The sequence below is a fragment of the Erinaceus europaeus genome, chromosome 11 (genome assembly GCF_950295315.1).
Source record: "Erinaceus europaeus chromosome 11, mEriEur2.1, whole genome shotgun sequence".
Lineage (NCBI taxonomy): Eukaryota > Metazoa > Chordata > Mammalia > Eulipotyphla > Erinaceidae > Erinaceus > Erinaceus europaeus.
In genome coordinates this window covers 114,323,959-114,344,189 of record NC_080172.1, presented here as the reverse complement: position 1 = coordinate 114,344,189, position 20,231 = coordinate 114,323,959, and the positions used below count along the sequence as shown (strand labels likewise).

The 20,231-nt window shown below is 49.2% G+C and overlaps 1 protein-coding gene across 6 annotated transcripts in view; it reads right to left on the bottom strand.

Moving 5' to 3' along the window:
- The window catches only part of LOC103122359 (kazrin), a 585,567-nt gene that overhangs the window by 47,257 nt on the left and 518,079 nt on the right, over positions 1-20,231 (bottom strand). For 4 of the 6 annotated variants that reach the window (XR_009552653.1, XM_060202328.1, XM_060202329.1 and 1 more), the window contains exon 8: positions 18,672-18,795. Coding sequence is in view for 5 of the 6 variants with exons in the window: in XM_060202328.1 (XP_060058311.1) it covers positions 18,672-18,795 (124 nt within the window). In the remaining variant the exon portion in view is untranslated. Of the gene's footprint in view, positions 1-16,092; positions 18,796-20,231 lie in introns of those variants that run through there. The other 2 variants (XM_060202331.1, XM_060202330.1) reach the window with 1 other exon arrangement.

Sequence of the window (20,231 nt, the reverse complement as noted above, 5' to 3'; positions counted from 1 at the left end):
AGCATTGACAATATGCAGATGAGAAGCCTGAGTTTTGAATCTTAATTTTAATTATTCAAGTTATGTTTATCTAGCCACATGTAGCTAGCAGCTGTTGGAGTGGACTAGAAAGATCCTTAATTTCTTCCCAGCTCTTGCCAGTTTATCTGTCTTGCATTCTGGGTAATTTCTTTAGATTTAGCTTTATTTTTTAATTAGTGGTTTGATACTGATTTACAAAATTATAAGATAGCAAAGGTACAACTCCACACCATTTCTACCACCAGAGTTCTGAATCCCAGATCCCTCCATTGGAAGTTACAGTAATTCTCTTAAGGTTGTAGCTATAGGTTAACTGTTATTTCTACAACCATCTATATTTGTATATATTTGCCCTTTTTTATAATTTATTTTATTTTTTAACTTTATTTGGTAGGGCAGAGAGAAATTTAGAGGGAAGAGGGAGACAGGGAGAGAGAGAAAGAGAAGGACAGCTGCAGACCTGCTTCACCACTCATGAAGCTTTACCCCCTACAGGTGAGGACCTGGGAGGCTTGAACCCGGGTCCTTGTGCACTGTATTGTGTGTGCTTAACCAGGTTTGCCACCACCTGGTTCCCTCACCCCCTATTTTTCTATGGTGCCATCTTCTCTTCCTTCCCAAGTCACACATACACGTTCTGCTACGTCCAAAAGTCCCTCCCTTTTTCCTCTTCTCTCTCTGGGTCCCGATGGAGTTGGAGTTCAGAGCCCTCTGGCCACCTTCCTCCTGTCATTTCTCCACTACTGGGAATATAGATCAAAATTCTTTTTGGGGTGCAGGAGGTAGGAGTTCTGGCTTCTGTAATTGCTTCTCTGCTGAACATGGGCATTGGCTTGCTTGATCCAGACCACCTACCTTAGCCTGTTAGATGTTAGAAAAATGATTTCATCACATTTTTTTGTTTCTTGTTATTTATCCAGTCATTGTCTCATTCTTTGATTTTTTTTTTTTACTGTTACTAGCTGTATATGTATGTGTGTATACATGTAACACACATATATTTTCTTTCCTGAAAAAACTAAGTCTGTCGGGTTCTTCTTCTGACATTTTCCAGATAGTTCTGGTTGTTTATTTATGCTTAGGGGCCACTTTCTTCTTTAAATAACACTACTTTGTCTTTGGTCCTGATAATTGCTGCATTTATTTTCTGATTTTCATGCATTTTAATTTTTTATCTTGTTATTCGTATTTTTAAAATTTTTACTTATAAAACAGAAATACTGACAAGACTATATGCCAAGAGAGGTACATTTCCACACAATTCCCACCCCCATAACTCCATATCCAATTCCCTCCCTTGACAACTTCCCTATTCTTTATCCCTCTGGGAGTACGGACCCAGCATCATTATGGGCTGCAGAAGGTGGGACGTCTGGCTTCTGGATAAGACCTTCCCCTGAATATGGATCAATAATTTTCATGCATTTTGATGAGAATATTTTCTTTTTCTTTTTCTTTGACCAGAGCACCTCAAAGGTCTGGCTACTAGTGACACTAAGGATCCAAAGTGTGACCTGTCACATGCAAGTCTTCTGTGCTGGCTCTGTGATATCTCCCTGCCTAGTTACAGGGAAACTCTGGGATTCAGATAGCAGACACTTTCTACCAGGGAGGATTGACATTGCTTCTGCTGAGAGGGAAAGGAGGTAGGGGGTGGGGACAGGGACCACTCCTAGGCTCTATTGCTCCACTATGTCATTGTCTAGCACTTGATGTTCGCAGTTGGCCACAGCACAGACACCCAGCCCTGCCCCTTATACATTTGGTTAGCTCTCACTACTTCTGTGGGAACATGAGTGCATACTGTTTGGTTTTGGATGGGGTGAGTGCATTGGGGATTTTGCTTACTCTGAGGAATACCGGTTCTGATAGATACATATATGTGCGTGTGTGTATATAGATCATATATATATATATATATATATATATATATATATATATATATATATATATATGATAAAACAGAGAGAAATTGAGAGAAGAGGGGGAGATAAAGGGAAAGAAAGACCCCACCTGCAGGGGAGTCACTTCGCAAGCAGAGAAGCAGGTCTGCAGGTGTCTGTCTTTCTCTCCCCCTCTCTGTCTTCCCCTCCTCTCTCCATTTCTCTCTGTCCTATCCAACAATGACATCAATAACAACAATAATAACTACAACAATAAAACAACAAGGGCAACAAAAGGGAATAAATGAATAAATATTTTTAAAAAAGAGGGAGAGAAAAAGAGACACCTGAAGACCTTTTTCGCCACTCCTGAAGCAGACCCCCTGCAAGTGGGGAGCAGGGTCCTTGTGCTTGGTAAGTCTGTGCGCTTAACTGTTTGTGCCACTGCCCAGCCCCCTATATACTTTTTCTCCAGGTTAAATGGTTTTGTGGAGGGACATCCTTCAGCATCTGTGTCCCTGAGTGGATGTCCCTTTCACCATCCACCCAATGATTTCGCATCCTGCTTTCACTGCAGGCGGGCCTGTCCATCTGTCCCACTGCAAAGGGAGGCCCAGCACCAGCACTCAAGTTTATTCATCTCCCTGATCCTCAGTTTGAGCATCCAGGGAGGCTCTGCGGACTGGTTTCAGCTCCCACCTGGAGACTGTGGCAGTCACTGTGGCCCCTGCGTCTGTACCAACCAGCTCCCAGCCCACCGCTGCTCTATAAATATTAACTGGTGGAAGAAGGCAGCAGGAAGGGAAGAGAGGGTTGAGGGAGCCGGCTTCCTTCGCATGCTGAGCTCTCTGCACCCCACCTCCCTCCAGACACATCAAAACCCCGACAGCACCCCCAGATCCATCGGAGTCCCTGTTCTTCGGGGCCACGGCAGGGCCACTGTGCCTTGGCTCTGGTCAGCGTCACTTGGGATTGGATCCTTCTTTGTCATGGGGGCGTCCTGAGCACTCTAGCCTCTTCTCTTCCACCCACAAGATGCCATTACGGCTGCCACTGCACCTGACTTCTCGTCCCTCCCTCCTTCCTTTTCATTAAAGTAAATAAATAAAATATTAAAACAAAGCAGAAGGCACAGAACTCTGGTGGTGGGAAATGTGTGGAATTTTATACCTGCTATCTAGTATTTTGTAAACCAATATTAAATCACTAAGAAAAATATTTAAAAATAATCCATAGTGGAAGGCATATAAAATATTGCAGAAAAAAAAAAGTGATGCCACAGGGATTGGAGAAATAGCTCAGTTGGGTAGAATGCTGCTTTGCCGTGTGCGTGTACAACCTCTGACTTGTCTTGTTCTCATATAGAACTCATTCTCATGTGATTCAAAAATCATTAAAGGGGAGTCCGGCCTTAGCACAGCGGGTTAAGCGCACGTGGCGCAAAATGCAAGGACAGGCGTAAGGATCCCGGTTCGAGCCCCCAGCTCCCCACCTGCAGGGGGTCGCTTCACAGGCGGTGAAGCAGGTCTGCAGGTGTCTGTCTTTCTCTCCCCCTCTCTGTCTTCCCCTCCTCTCTCCATTTCTCTGTCCTATCCAACAACAATGACATCAATAACTATAACAACAATAACTACAACAATAAAAAGGGCAACAAAAGGAGAATAAATAAATAAATATAAATAAAGCATTAAAGAAGGGCTGGTAGAATAGCTCACCTGGGTAGCGAAATAACTGCCATATGCACAGCCCAGGATCAAGTCTGGCCCTCCACTGTATGGAGGAAAGCTTCAGTGCAGTATCCTCTCTCTCTCCCTCTCCCTCTCCCTCTCCCTCTCCCTCTCCCTCTCCCTCTCCCTCTCCCTCTCCTTCTCCTCCTCCTTCTCCCCCTCCTTCTCTCTCTCTCCCTCTCCTTCTCCCCCTTCCTCTCTCTCCCTCCCTCCCTCTCTCTTTCACTCTCCCTCTCCCCCTCTCTCCTCCTCCCCCTCTTTCTCTCTCCCTCTCCCTCTCCCCCTCTTTCTCTCTCCCTCCCTCTCTTTCTCTCCCTCTCACCCACCCCTCTGCCTCCCTCTCCCTCTCTCACTGTTTCTCTCTCTCTCTCTCCCTCTCCATCTCTTTCTCCCTCTCTCTCCCTCCCCCTCCACCTCTCTCTTTCACCACCAGGGTTACTGCTGGGGCTCTGTGCCATCTCTGTAAATTCACCACTCCTGATGGCCATTTTTTCCTCTCCCACCATCTTTATATTTTATTTGCTAGGACAGAGGAGAGAAATTGAGAGGGGAAGGGGAGACAGAGAGGGAAAGAGACACTCACAGACTTGCTTCATTGCTTGCTTGTGAAGTTTTTCTCCCTGCAGGCAGGGAGTGGGGGTTTGAATCTAGGTCCTTGTTTATGGTAACGTGTGCTTCACCAGGTGCGCCACTGCCCAGCCCCTCTTTGCCTCTTTCTTTTTCTCTATTTATTTATTAGCTGGAGACAGCCAGAAATTGAGAGGAAGGGGGATATATATACATATATATAGATATAGATAAATAAATAGATGATAGATAAATAGAGATGCCTGCAGACCTGCTTCACCACTCATGAAGCTTCCCCCTGCAGGTGGGGACCAGGCTCTTGAACTCAGCTCCTTTGGCACTGTAATATGTGCACTCAGCTAGATGGGCCACCACCTGGCCCTATTCTCTGCCTCTTTTTACATCTGAAATAAATCCCAGAGCAGTGAAGCCTTGATGAAAAGAAAAAAACAAATAATCCTTATAAAAACCTAGTGGCTCACATTCAACAGCTGAGGTCTACTGCCTGTCATATTTTACTTATCCTGAAAAAAACAAATCAGGAGTTCTAGAAACACTGGCTCCAGGCAGGGTAGGATTCCTTGTGACCTGCGATCCCCTCATTCCGGCTCCTGTGGGCCCCTCACTTCACCGAGTGTGGGCTCTAGGTCAGAGGCAGAGTGGGGATCAGGTGGCCATGCCCAGCACAGTGCTGGCTGACTGGGGTGGGGAGTGTTCACACACAGTACTCCACGGTGAGGTCTGTGAGCTCCAGCTGGGGAAGTCAGCCTAGCTTGAACCCGGGCCTCTCTTGTAGGACTGCAAGAGCTAGAGCGATAGCATAATGGTTCTGCACAATGACTTTCAGGCCTGGAGCTCTGAGCTCCCAGGTTCAATCCCTAGCACCACATATTAGTAGTAGTAATAGTAGCAGTAGTAGTAGTAGTAATAGTAGTAGTAGTAGTAGTAATAGTAGTAGTAGTAGTAGTAGTAGTAGTAGTAGTAATAGTAGTAGTAGTAGTAGTAATAGTAGTAGTATTGTTTTTTAAAGTACTAGAAACAGCACTGCAGTGCTCCTCTGGTGTTTTGGCAGTTGTGACTAGTGTGAGTCCAGTGCAAACTTCCCCTGTGAGAGGATACAAGGGTCCCATCTGGCCTGTTACCCTCCCTCCCTCCCTTCCTCTCTTCCTTCCTTCCCTCCTTCCTTCCTACCTTCCTTCCTTCCCTCCTCCCTTTTATTCTCCCAGGGTTATCGCTGGAGCTTCATGCCAGCACTACAAATCCACTGCTCCAGCAGCCTTCCCTCCCCCCCCCCATTTTATTGGATGGGACAGAGAGAAATTGAGAGGGGGTGGGGGAGATGGAGAGGGAGAGGCAAAGAGACACTGGCAGACCTGCTTCACCACTCTTGAAGCATCCTCCCTGCAGGTGGGAAGCCAGGGGCTCGAACCCAGGTCCTTCCATGAGTCCTTGCACTTTTGTGTGCTTAAGCAGGTGTGCCACCGCCCGGTCCCCCCTTTTCTTCCTTCCTTTCTTCTATCTCCTCCCTCCCTCCCTCCCTTCCTTCCTTTTCTATTTTATTTGACAGAATAGAGGAGAGAAATTGAGAGAGAATGGGGAAGTCAGAGAGGAAAAGGAGGAACTTGCAGACCTGCTTCGCCACTCACTTGTGAGACCTGCCCCCTACAGCCAGGGAGGGGCGGGGGGGCTGCAGCCTAGGTCCTGCACATGGTAACATCGTGCCTGACCATAGCTTCCCTGCCCAGCTCAGGAGATCAGCAGCACAGAGGGACTGGACACCTTCTGGAGATCACTGGCCAGACACTCTCATTCAGACTTGCCAGGAAAGTGTAGCCCCATGTTAACGCCACCTCTGAAACAGGCCTGTTCTCTAATTCTCACAGATGGGGAAACTGAGGCTCACAGTGACAAAGTGGCCAGCTAAGGTATCGCACAGACAAGATCTGCCTCAGGGCTCAAACCCGAAGACCTGGCTCCATCTCTGTAGCCCCTCTCTAAGCATGTTGGCTGCATCGGCTGTCCCTCAAGCAAGTTTGTGTTTCTTGCACGCACACACACACACACACACACACACACACACACACACACACACACACAGAAATGGAGGGGACTGGGCTTGAGTCGCACGCCTAAGCTGTCCCCACTGCCCTCTCTTCACCGCACATTCCCACCGGCTTATAGAGAGCCTCCAGCTCTAGGCCCTGCAGTGACAGCTGTCAGAGGTCACCACCTTCCCTTCCTGGCCTGCGGGTCCCTGCTCACTAGCTCCACACAAAACTCCAGAGACAAGACGTCAGCCTCCCAAGAAGCACGGTGCAGGCATGAAGTCAATGTCTTAGATGTGACTTGGGTATTGCTGGCCAGTCTTCTCCCATCTGCCCTGGGGAAAGCAGTTAGGCAGCTCAGAGCTGGTGACCCCACAGGGCAGGGAGGGTTGGAAGTCCTGGCAAGCTGATGTGATCATTCCTGCCCCAGTGGCAATAAATTTACTCCTTCTGTTCCCACTGGGGATTTGGGGTGGCAGCAAAAATGCCTCCCCTTTACCCTGCCCCTGGCACTGATGCTGAGGCAGAGAAGCAAAGGGTTAACTTTTATTTTTAATAATATTTGTTTATTTATATCACTGAGTAGAGACAGAAATGGAGAGGGGAGGGGGAGGTAGAGAAGGAGAGAGACAGACACACCTGTAGCCCTGCAGGTGAAGAACAGGGGCTTGAACCAGGTTCCTTGTGCACTGTGATGTATGTGCTTAACCAGGTGCGCCACTGCCTGGCCCCGGTGCTCCTCTCCCCCTGCCCTCAACTCTGTATTTATCCAATAAATAAAATATTAGAGGAAAAAAATGTATTGAGCCTGTTGTCCTCCCCCTCCCCCCATCCCCACAGCCCAAGCTGAATCCTGTGGCTTGTGGCTCAGTGTGCTGGCCTTAAGGGCCGGAGTCCAGGGTTCCAGTCCTGGCTCAAGCAGTGAATTTCTGCTTGGCCCACAGTATGATGGGCCCAGGCCAGAGGCCATTGCTTATCCTCCGGATGAGCTGGCAGCTTGGGTTAGCGCTGCATTTACCTGGGCCTCAGTCTGGCATCTTACAAAGGGGACCTGCCCTGCCAGGACCCTGCCACAGGATCACAGGACGCTTGGGAAACACTGAACCCAGACCATTGCCAGCAGGGGCTGCCACAACATGTCTGACAGTTACTGGTACCTGAGCTAAGCCTTTTTAAAAAAAATTTTATTTTCTTAGGCTAGCTTCTTTTTTATTATTATTTTATTTTTATTTATTTATTGGATAGAGATAGCCAGGAATTGTCATGGAAAGGGGAGATAGAGAGGGAGAGAGACAGAGAGACACCTGTAGCCCTGCTTCACCACTCACAAAGCTTCCCCCCTGCAGGGGAGGGGGGACTGGGGGGCTCAAACCTAGGTCCTGTGCACTGTGACATGTGCGCTCCACCAGGTGAGCCACCACCCGGCCCCGAGCTAAACTTTTTCACTCCTGGACTCCTTTCAGCTTGGTGGCTGCTCTCTTACACAGGTAAGGAAGCTGAAGTTCCAAACGTGAGGGGTGTGTTGTACTGTCGGGAAGGTCATGACGTGTTTTCCTGTTTTTCAACAGGTGAGAAAAACCAAATGTGACATGACTTTCCCGACCACCCAATAGTGTGGACGGAGGGAGTTTGCTCTGTCTGTGCTCCTCACACAAACCCTTGGCTGCCTATGACAGAGGCTCCTAAACTATAAAGGACTGAGGGCCGTGTGGTGGTGCACCCGGTTAAGAGCACAGAGTACAAAGCAAGGGTCCTGGTTCAAGCCCCTGGCTCCCCACCTGTGATGAAGAGGGGGGTGAAGAAGCTTCACAAGCAGAGAAGCAGGGCAGCAGGTGTCTCTCTGTCTCTATCTCCCAATCCTCTCTCAGTTTCTCTCTGTCCTATTCAATAAAATGTAAAAAATGGCCTCCAGGAGCAGTGGATTTATAGTGCCAGTACCAAGCCCCAGCGATAACCTTGGAGGCAAAAAAAAAAAAAGTGGGGTGGAAGCCGGCGTCAGCGCATCTGGTTAAGTGCATATGTGAACCATAAACCTTGCAGGTATCTGTCTGTCTCCCTCTCTAGCACCCCCTTCCATCTCAATTCCTGGCTGTCTCTATCCAATAAATAAATAAAGATGATATACTAATAATGATGATAAAGAAGCTAGCCTAAGAAAAGAAAATTAAGAAAGAAAAGAAAGAGCTTAGCTCAGGTACCAGTAACAGTCAGACATGCTGTGGCAGGCCCTGCTGGCATTGATCTGGGTTTAGTGTGTAAGGACCCAAGTTCAATCCCCAGCTCCCCACTAGCATTAGGTGTCTGTCTCTTTCCCTCTCAGCCTCCTTCTCCCCTTTCTCTCTGTCTCTATCCAAAAATAAATAAATAAAATTAAGGGAAAAAAACTATAAAGGACTATGTCTTGAGAAGGATATTGCTCAATGCAGCCTCACTGTGATTCACCAGCGGGAACTTTCGTGGTCTCCCGGGCAGGGTCTCTGGCCCTTGATTGTAGGTTCTTGGCAGCTGTGGGATTGTGAGTGTCGCCAACTTTCCCACTCTGCCGGAGTCAGGGAAGGCATCTGAAGCTCGCTGACTGCTGGCAAAGAGCGACATCCCAGGGGAGACCCTGAGACCTGTAAGCTATGGATTCTGCTCTGTCTTGACACTGCACAAGCTCTGTCCAACATCAAGTCAGCTCTCTAAGTCAAAGAGGCCAGAGCTTGGGCTGTCAGAGCAGAAGGCCACCAACACCAGGATTCAGAAGATCCCAGGGTCACAGGTGGGTACCAAATGTCCTGTGCTCTTATTACAGGAAGCCCAAGACCCAGAGAGAGAGAAAGAGACAGACAGACATGCCGCCCATGGTCACACGTCAAGATTTCTGACCAGTCTGGGGAATGGGGGAATTCAGATTGAAGCTGAGAGATGACTGCACCAGGCTGGGGTGGTAGTGGGCTCCTCGGTGGAGCTGGGGATCCCAAGGGCAGGGTCTGGATTGAGGTCTGTTGGGCTCCTCTGCTGCAGCCCCACCCCAACTCCTCCTCCAAGCACAGCTTGGGTTGTCTTGCTCCCAATTTTGGGCTTATCATCCATCCACACTCCACGGAGCACCACTGTCCGCAGGCCAAGGTCAACAGGTTCACACCATGCTCAGCAGAAGCTTCCAGTGCCTACAAGCCGAGTGAAGACTGAGCACTTGCATTCCTGCCCCTGCCACTTCCTGACTGTGCGCCTCTAGGGAAGTTGGGCGGGGTGCTCTCTGGTTCTATGGCAATGCTGCTGCAGACGCTGACGCTGCCCAACACGCGTCAGACACATACAGTGAGCCAGCCCTTTCCATCTCTGTTCTGTAAGGCCCAGCAAGACCACTGACCCTCAGGGGTCTTGCTAGATTTTGTTTGCTCCCTGGATCTGCCCTAGCAAGGTGGCTTCAACCCATTTTATGGTGGCCCCTCCTAGAATCTTCCTAGTGGTCTGTGCTGACACCCCACAGACAGGGGCTACGTTCTCTGCTTTTTTCCGTGTCAGCTCCATCTTCTGAGGCCCCATAGAAACACAGATCTTAGGGCTGCACTTCTAAACCCTCTGTGTAGTGTGTTTGGAATGGGATCTAAGCACCTTACAACCCAAGGCTTGGTCAGACTGGACAACTGCTCATCTACATGTGTTTCTCAAACCTTGTTTTTCTTTTCTTTTCTTTTTTTTTTACTATCTTTATTTAAATTTGTTTTGCCTCCGGTGTTACTGCTGGGGCTCCGTGCCGACACTATGAATCTATTGCTCCTGGCAGCCATTTTTCTTTTTCTTTTTTTTCTTCTTGGATAGGACAGAGAGAAATTGAGAAGGGGAGGGAGGGAGGGAGGGAGGGAGGGAGAGGGAGAGAGACAGAGAGACATCTGCATACCTGCTTCACCGCTTGTGAAGCTTCCCCTCTGCAGGTGGGGAGCCAGGGGCTCGAACCAAGATCCTTGCACTTCATACTATGTGTGCTTAACCCGGTGTGCCCCTGCCCGGCCTCCTGTTATCTTTATTTAATGGATAGAGACAGCCAGAAATCAAGAGGGAAGGAGGTGCAACACTGTTTCACTATCACAAAGTGCAACACTGTTTCACTATCACAAAGCTTTTCCCTTGCAGGTGGGGACCGGGGCTCCAAACCAGGTCTTTGACTATGGTAACATGCACTCAGCCAGGTGCTCCACCACTGGGCCCCGTTTTTATTTCCTTGGGGGCCTGCTTTGGCTTTCCCTATCACGCAGCCCAGTACATGCTTCTTTCACGGGGTGGTGGGAGGGGTCAGTATGCAGCAGGCTAAGATTATCATGGAAGATAGGACTGCAGCCCTGCCTGTTGCTTCCTTCACTGAGTACAGCAACCTCTTGACACCCCAAGGGTTCCACGGTAAAACTGCTTTTCAATCTTTTCCTCTATTGAGTAGAGAAACCCAAGGAACTGACCTGTCCAGAACTCGGCTAGTGAGACTTTCTCAAGTTCTCTGAAACTTCATATTGACCAGCTGCACCTGGTGGGGGCCTGGGAGCTACTGGCTGATTTGCAACTGTGAATTAGTTACTGAGAACAGGAGCCCTGGAGCCAGGTTGAATACTGGGTCTCGATCTTCCTGGCTGGATGCCCCTACTTCCATTTGTTGTGCCTTGGTTTATTCATCTGTAAAATGGAAGTTGAGATCAGTTGCTTTTTTTTTTATCTTGGAGGAGGGCTTCACTTAAATCACAGAGCACTGTGGGGTGAGCCCTTTCCAGGCACTGAAACATTCCCCTCACTTCTAAATTGATGAGGAAGAGAAGGCTAAAGAACTCACATGGGTGAGGAAACTCTGGCTAAGGAGTTGAACTATTGGATTGAAGTCTGTGGGGATGAGGGGTGGCCAGGTGGTGGCGCACCCTACAGGACCCAGGTTCAAGCCCTTGGTCCCCACCTGCAGGGGAAAAGCCTCATGAGTGGTGAAGTAAGGCTGCATGCAGGTGTCTGTCTTTCTGTCTCTTTCCCTCTCTATTCCCCCCTTCTCTCTCAATTTCTGTCTATATCTGATAATAAATAAATAAATAAAAATAAATATTAAAAAAAGAGAGGAAGTTTTTTTTTTTTTTTTTTTTTTCCCCCAGGGCCTGGTGGTGGGGCAACTGGCTAAGTGCTCACGTTACAGTGTGCAAGGACCTGGGTTCACGTTCCTGGTGGCTACCTGCAGGGGGAAAGCTTCATGAGTGTTGAAGCAGGGCTGCAGGTTTCATTCTGTATTTCTGTCTCTATTTCTTCCGTCCCTCTCCATTTATCTCTCTATCCAATAACAAATGCTATACACCAACGGAGGACCAGAGCTGGAGAGAGATTATTCAGGCATGAGCTGACATTCTATAGGCGGACCCTCTTGTTGGCGCATGGCATGCACAGTTACAGATTCTCTTGGTCTGGTGCAATTCACTGCTCACTCCTGGTAATGCACTGAGGAAGGAATTAAGTTTCTGAAAGCCAAAGTGCAGAAATGCATGTGACGAAGCTGCCACTAGTTTTTAGAGACTTAGATTCAGTGGTGGGGTGGTTGTCTATTGTCTGACCATGCCCCAAGGCACCCACAGGGGCATCGCTCTAAGCAACCGGGAGGCCTGCTTTTTCTTTTTATTCAAATAATTTTTTATTAGTAGCCCAAGTCCTTCATCTATTCTCAATGACAAAACCATTTCTGCGAATGCTATAGCTATTTAGCACATGGGACAAGAACCAGAAAGTAAACTAACAATATCAAACAGTATATACAGTAACTATATTACAACTTGGGGTCCTGATTTTTTCCTAAGGAGAAGTTGGTCAAGGTTCTCAGATGCTGTTATTCCTGCTTAAAGCTCACCTCCCCCACTATGTGCGTTTAACCAGGTGACACCCCTTGACCACCTAAGCTCAATTCTCCTTGGGATTGTTTCTCAGGGGCTCACTGGGGGTGGGGTGGGGGGAGGTGGTGAGCACAGTCCTGCCAAGTGCAGGGTGGCACGTTGGCAGAGTTCTCTGTGAGTGGGCTAGGATTCCCCATGCTGCCATCCATCAGGTAAGGATAATTCTCTACTCCCGGGTCCCACCATGACTTACAGTCACTTTGCCTGTGAAATGACACACAGCTGATGTGCTGTGCCTGTGATAATGCATACCTACTGCAGCCAAGATAAGATTCCCAAGTAATTTGTGAGTTCATAGGGAATTCTTATAAAATCGTGATCCGGGCCAGGCAATGACACACCCAGTTAAGTGTACTTAGTACTGAATGCAAGGACCCCGGCAAGGATACGTGTTCGAGCCCTTAGCTCCCCACCAGCAGAAGGGATGCTTGACAGGCCTGCAGATATCTATCTTTCTCTCTTCCTCCCTCCCCTCCCCCTGCTTCACTCTCTATTTCTCTCTGTCCTGTTCAATAAAATAGAAAAACTGGCCAATAGGAGCAGTGGATTGGTAGTGCCTGCACGGAGCCCCAGTGATAACCCTGGAGGAAATAACGTCAAATGAAATGAAATTATGACTCTACCCTATTAAAAGAAGCATTTGCACGTGTTCTATCTCTTTCTCCTTAAACCAAAGCACTGGTTTCTGGTGGTGCTGAGGACTGAACCTGAGACCTCAGTGCCTCAAGCATGCACATCTTTTCTCATAACCCCTGAGCTATCCCTCCTGGTTCTTTACTATCACCAGGCTTCTCCATCAGACAGCGAGAACTGGTAGGGAGGAGGAAGGGGACCCTGACACGTGTTACCCCGTCTACTGGGGTGAGAGTTGGAAAAAAAATGTGAGAGTCATGCATTCTGAGCCAACGAGCTGGGGGTGGCCATCAAGCCCTTGCTGTGAATAAAAAGAAGAAAAAAAAATGCAGGTTTTTGGTGGGAGAACCTAAAGGGGTGGCCATCGAGCCCTTGCTGTGAATAAAAAGAAGAAAAAAAAAATGCAGGTTTTTGGTGGGAGAACCTAAGGGTCTATTTTAAAACTGTTAAAGTGTCAGCGGCCCTAACTCCCACGAGTCCTGGTTGAAGGACACAAAGTAGCAGCTCAAGCCAAGGCTGAACCTGAATCTGGGGTCCATTTTGGGGTCAGGCAGCCTCCAAGACAGACAAGACACAAAGACACACACACACACACACACACACACACACACACACACACACACACACACACACACACGGGATCAATGGAGCTAACCCTCAAGGTCCTATAGCTCTGCAGGGTTCACGGGTAGGGCCTGAAATAGGGAGTAAGTGGTGTCTGGTGACACCTTTCTGCCCTGCCCTCCCTGCCACCTCCTCTCTGTGCTCACAGGAGGGGGTTCTGGGCCTGCTCGAGGGGAGGGGGGGATTCAGTTTCAAAAGCAAAGGAATACGAGGCCACTCCAAGGCCGATGGTGAGCAAACGTGGAGACGGGACATGGGGGAGGCCTTTAAAATAGGCCCAGCAGAGGCATGGAAGGTGCCCCACAGGCTGGATCCTAGCCTCCAGCTGCCTGCTGGGAGGAGAGATTCAGGGTCCCAGCTTTGTGACTTGATTCCCTGGGTTTGCAGCTGATTATAATTTTTTCTTTTTTACCAGGGCCCTGCTCAGCTCTGGTTTATGGTGGTGCCGAGGACTGAACCTGGCACTTTGAAGCCTCAGGCATGGGAGTCTCTTTGCAAAACCATTATGCTATCTACCCCCCCACCTCGTATCTGATTCTAATTCATTATCTTATTTAATGTTTAATTTTTTTCTTTTTAGTTTTGTCTCCAGGGTTATTGCTGGGGCACTCCTAGTGGGCATTTTTTCCTTTATTATTTTTTACTGGATAGGACAGAGAGAAATTGAGAGAAGAGGGAGGAGACAGGGAGAAAGACAGACACCTGCAGACCTGCTTCATCACTTGTGAAGTGACCCCCCCCTCCTGCAGGTGGGGAGGTGGGGGCTCAAACCAGGATCCTTGTGCATCGTACTCTGTGCGCTTAGCCCGGGGCGCCACTGCCCACCTCCACACCCCCCCACCCCTGCATCCTGCTTCATTATTTAGCGTCACATCTCTGGACCTGTTAGCTTCTCAATTGCACAAGCTGTTGGAAGGTTAACCGAGTTAATACATGTAACATATACAGGCTAGATCCCAACCCGGTGTAAATACTTAATACATGTTAGGAGAGTATTATTGTTGTTACTATGGTCAGGTTAAACTTGTTGGGTGCCCAGCACTGTGAAGGGTGACTGAGTATAGCACACGGTGTGTCTGTTCACACAGGAGAGCTACCAGAATTATGCAGTATACAACCTGAGTGGCTTGGCTGTCCACGAGACCAGAAGACCCCAGCTGCCCCAACCCCAATTTCTGCCTGAGAGGTGTCCTTTGCTGTTGGAACTCCTTGTGGCAAGGTCTTAGAGGCTGAGCGACTTTTGAGGAAGGCTAGACAGACTGGCATAAGGTGTGGCCTGGCTGATCTCTATCACAGAAGAGCTAGGATCTTAGGACTAAGTCACTACTCTCTGGGTTCAAGATCCCCCCCCCCCCCATATGCCCGGCGTGTGTGGGGACAGGACTCATGGGGTGGGGAGGATGAAGAAAACCAGCGTTATGTTCTTGTTGCCAACGCTGCTGGGTTGGCAGCAGCTGGGACCAGGCTGCTGGACTGTCTAAGAAAGACCCTGGACGGCCTGAGTTTTCCTGCCCATCTTGACTCCAGGCTTCCGCCTGGGACCCCGCTAGCCTGGTGTTTCCATTTTAGCTCTTTTTTTGAACTCTGGTTTCCTTCCAGCAGAATGGCAGGGGAGTTAAAAGGCCAGTTTCCATCTGTTTCTATTGCTGGAGAGGAAGTTTTAAAAAAAATCACTTAAATTTTTAAAATTTTTATCTAGCTAGAGACAGAGAGAAATTGAGAGGGGAGGAAGAGAGAAAGAGAGAGAGAGAAAGAGAGACCTGCAGTCCTGCTTCATCACTTGTGAAGCTTCCTCCCCTGCAAGTGGGGACCAGGGGCTTGAACCCGGGTCCTTGCTCACTATAATGCGAGCACTTCACCAGGTGCGCCAACTGCCTGGCCCCAGGATTAAAACAATTCTTTTTAAAAAAATTATCTTTATTTATTTATTGATAGAGACAGTCAGAAATCGAGAGGGGAAGGGGGGATAGGAAGAAAGACAAGAGAGACACCTGCAGCACTGCTTCACCCCTTGCAAAGCTTTCCTCCTTTGGGGGCGGGGGGACAGGGGCTTGAACCCAGGTCCTTGCACACTGTAACATGTGGGATCAACTAGGTGAGCCGCCACCCAGCCCCAGATGTTTTTAAACTGGGAGCTTGAAGGTAGAAGGCCGCTGGTGGGTGGACACTTAGGAACTAAAGGATTGGGGGGGGGGGTCCCACCATAGGGGTCTCATGGGAAAGGGGGAAGCTTGGAAAAGTTCCCTTCATTTTGTTCAAATGCTTCCTCTCTGGGAAGGGAGGGAAGCTGGTATCATGCAGAAACCCATGGAGGCCTACAGAAAGGACTGTCCTCACCCTTGGTTCACAGGTGCCCCCTCCCCTCTTGGGCCTTAGGGGGAGAAGAAGCAGATGAAAGCTGACAGACAGGGCCCCTGAGCGGAAGTATACAGCAGCCCTGGGTGTTCACCGAGTCTCCAAATCACAGCCAGGGCAGTGGCCAAGGGGAGACATTTCTGAGAAGCCCACGTTGACCTCAAAGCCCCTCCGTGGGCCAAGAATCCAGCCAGCTTTCCTCGGCCCCTCCAGGTCCCCTCTGGGGAAGCCAGGCCTGGAATTTCAGAACAGGTAGTGCCAGGCCCGGGATTTGCTCCCAGTAGGACGCAGCCAGCCTCCCACCGGAGACAGATATGAAACAATCAAATAACATCGAATTCGGTAATATTTTAAAATAAGCTTTATTTAGATTTTTTTTTTTTAATATTTTTATATTTGCATCCATGCCTTCGAGAAACCTTTCCCACAGGAAAGGTTATTTTCATCTAAATTTACCCATAACTCATTCGCTAGTTGACGTAGTTCTCTGAAATAAATCATTCTTAGTAACTCTGAGAATTAGCTCCTAATTTACAAAAAAAAAAAAAAAACTGAAATGAAAAAGGAACTACTAAATCATTTCCAGGAGTGGCTGCAGTCTTATTTTTCTCATAAGGAAGGGGGAAAACAATAAAAATCAACAACAACAACAAAAAATTAATCTCCCCCCCCCACAGGGCAGGTAGAGGAGTCGTTTTTCTAAAATCTCTCTCTTTAAGAGACCAGTTCCCAGTGCTCCCTTACTCCCAGGCTTAGTGAAAAATAGCATCTAGTTCAAGCCAGAGAGACCCTAAGTGCCCTGCCCGTGTCCGCTGCCCAGCCCACCACCAGGCCAGAGGGAAAGGGAGCGGCCCACGCTTATCTGCTCCTTTTATGAAATTTCGGACTAGAAAATAGCCTATCTGTTCTGTTAGAGAAGTTCCAGCATTTAAAAATGGGCCCTTCCTCCCCTGCTTCTCTCTTTTAAGAACTGAAGTTGTCATCGTTAGTGGAAAGCACAACTACTACTGTTTAGAGGGTGTTGTGAATTAAGCCCTGTTAGTTGTTAAGGTGGGGTTGGGATTCATAGGTTATAAGAAAGGACTAGCTTACTTTTTTTTTTAGGTCTTGGGACAACCTGGCTTAGAAACTCACGTTCTCGTTAACACCGGGCATAGGTTAAGAACATGGTTTCTTTGCTGGTGAAGCCTCAATGCTCCTGCCGGTCCTGTTGTCCCAGTGTGAACATCTCAGGCTCCTCTGACAAGGTGCTGAGTTGGAGGCCAGGGCTAGAGGGGATCCCAATTTTGGTCCATGGGACTGGAGGAACCAACCAGAAGGCAGAGGGACTGGTCAGTGACTCCAACCCCTCCCTGTCCCCATGACACCTTCTGGCAGACGCAGGCTAGACCCAGATGGAGAATTGACACGGTTGCAGGGAGGATTTGGTGATGTCCCAGGAGCCTCGGGGAAGCGACTCAAGCCTCAGGGTCCCATGGTTGTACCCTGTGATCATGTGTCCGCCTGCCTTACCCTGCCCTCAGTTGATCTCAAAAGACTGATCCTAGAGGAAGTGACAGTGACAGTGGACACTGTGCTCACTAAGGTCAGTGCTCTGCAGTCCAGACAAATAAATATATGAAGGCTTAGGGAGAAAGAGAGAGAGAGAGAGAGAGAGAGAGAAGAGAGAATGGAGGCTCTGAGTGGGGATGAAGGTGGGAGCACTTCCATGCAAGGGTAGGAGAATGGAGGTGGGCAGTGGAGAGAAGAAGAAAGGAAAAAATAAAAGAAAATTAAAAAAAAAACAAAAAAGCAAGCTTTGCTATTCAGTGGTCCCTGGGTTCTGGCCACCCTAAACTTGACCTTGCCCAGTGTGGCAGCAGCGGCAGCAGCATAAGGACAGAGCAGACAAGTCAAGAGGAACACCCACTTCCCGCCCACCCCCCTGGAAAAATATACACTCCGATATGAATGCAACAATTTAGATGGCATACGTTTTCTGCATCTGTGCAAATAAATTTAACCAAACAAGGCTTGTCATTTTTTTTTTTTTTGATTTTCCCCTTAAAGAAAGAAATGACAATTCAAAAACTGGCAGGCTATTCAAAAGAGCCTCCTCTGACCACTGCCAAAGCCGGCCAGGATGGGGCCCTCGGAGTCTCTGCTGAGAGGCAGGTCCAGCTGAGAGCAGTGACTCTCTCTGGCTAAAGTGACTGGGGCTGCCCAGAGAACAGGGGCTGGTTCCACAGTTCACCCTGGGGGAACAGGGAGTGAGTGGGTGGTGGTGGTGGGGGGGGGGACACATAGCAAACAGACCACATCCTCGGGAAGCCGGGCCCCCACAAGTAGCATTTTGGACAAGGGCGTTTACAAGCACGGAGTGCACAATCGTTTTGTTATTTACAAATACACAGCAGTCCTTCAAGTTTTCAAGTTTCATAAAAAGGAGGAAAAGGGGGTGGGAGGGATCGGGGTGGGGAGGACAACCCAACAGAAACAGACAAAAAGAAGGGAAAAAAAACTTAATAATAATAACACAAACATGGAAAAAGAACGCAAAGAAAAAGAACAAAAACAAAACAAAACAAAACAAAAAAACACAAATCCAGATTAACAACACAACCGTATCGCTCCAAAGACAGGGAGTTGACAGTCGCACATTTGTAGTATGTACAGCAAATTACAGAGGTGGTGACTCGGGGGAGGGGAGAGGGAGGCGACACGTGTGTATGTGTCTGAGCTCCTGGCAGGTGTCCGGCCACACCCAGCACCCGCGTGTTGCAAGAGCTGCCATGCACGCACCCACCCCAGCACGCACGTCCACACGCGCACCCCCAGGCTCGAACCCACGTCCACTCTCGCACAGACACGCCCGCCGGGCAGCAGGCGCAGGGAGGCGGCATCACCAGTCTGCGTCCTCCTCTATGTAATAATCAGGGGCGGTACCATCAAAGAGGCCGGGGTCAAGGGATTTCCGTTGCTTCCCTCTGGCGAAGACACGCGAGATGGAGCCGAATCCCATTTTATCTTTCTTCTTTTTCCGTTTTTGGTCTTCAAGATCCTCGAGTGACTGAGGAAGAGTCAGGGAGGGGGGTGTCGAGGTAGAGAGGAGAAGAAGAGAGGTCACAAGCTGAGCTGGGTGCTGATGCCAGTGGGGGGGACTGGGGGGGTGTGGAAGGAAGATACTGAGCCAACTCCCAGGTTGGCACTGTCTCAGGACCAAGAGGACCTACCCACCCAGGAGGGTTAACAACGCACAGAACGGGATTTGGTGCAGAAGAGGAACTAAGTTTCTGGTGTTGTCACAGTTACAGTTACTTCCGGGTGCTTCCCCTTTGTGACAATGGGCTAGAACCCAGGACTTCCTACATGAGAGGCAGGTGCTCTCTCACGGGGCTGCATCTCAAGCTCCAACACTCCTTGGGGACTCTGTGTGTATTCAGCCACAAGACCTGTCTGCAGGGGCATCGCAGCCAAGTCTGTTCATTTCCTGTGCTTGTGGGAAAGGGTTCGGTGTGGGAGTGTCTACCACAGAGGAAGGAAGAGACCTGATCTTGGTAGCAGTCATGGTTAAAGGCTGCAGACCTCAAGGTCCAGGACAACAAACAGGACTGGCTGTGGTGCAGTGGGGTGGCCGGGATGCATTGGATCGACCTTCTCGTGGTGCATCCCGTGAGTACCCATTCATTGGGGAAACTGACGATCCTTCCTAGCCGACTGAATCCACATGGATCCCAGTCACTTTCAAAGCCAGCAACAAGCAGCTCCTGGCAGCTTTCAACCTGACGCTGTTGACTGGCTACGGAAGAAGGGCAAACGCTAGAAGAAGAAGTGGGGTGGCTGGGATTTGAGGTACTGGTCCGCTTACACCACTACCCATGGAACTGTGGATGGCTCCAGGACTCCCAGCCCAGTGGGAGAGCTTGACGGGAGGCGCTAGAATGATGAGGATGGTTGAGGAGGAGAGCTGTGCAAACTGCCAAGTGCTTTCTATGGAATGAGGCCTGTTTTCCATCAAAAAAGGTGGGCATGAGCACAGTCCATCAGAGCTTCCTAGACTTCCAGAGTCCATCAGAGCTTCCTAGACTCCAGCCCCACCCCACACCTGGTGGGCCAGAACCTCAAGTTGTGAAGGGTTTCTACCATCTGAAAGACGGCCCCCGACAGACAAAGCAGTGCGTAGAGCAACCAGTGGGACCCCCTTGGGTTAAGAGAGTGAACCAGAGGGGCCTCTTCTGACTGTCAAGCTCACATATCTTCCTGTGGCCTCCTCCTCACTCTGACAGGGAAACTGAAATGCTAGGAGACAGTTCACCAGGTAAGGTGCCTGTCGTGCCGTGTACACGGTGCTGACGTGTGCCCTAGTACCACACGGGAGGTGTTACTGCAGCAGTAGCAGCTTTGATGCTGTGGTATCTCCCCTTCTCTGTCTCTCTCTCTCTCTGAGTGAAAAAAAAGAGAGGGTGGGGATGAGAGGGATTTCAACCAGAGACCTGAAAGGTCTGT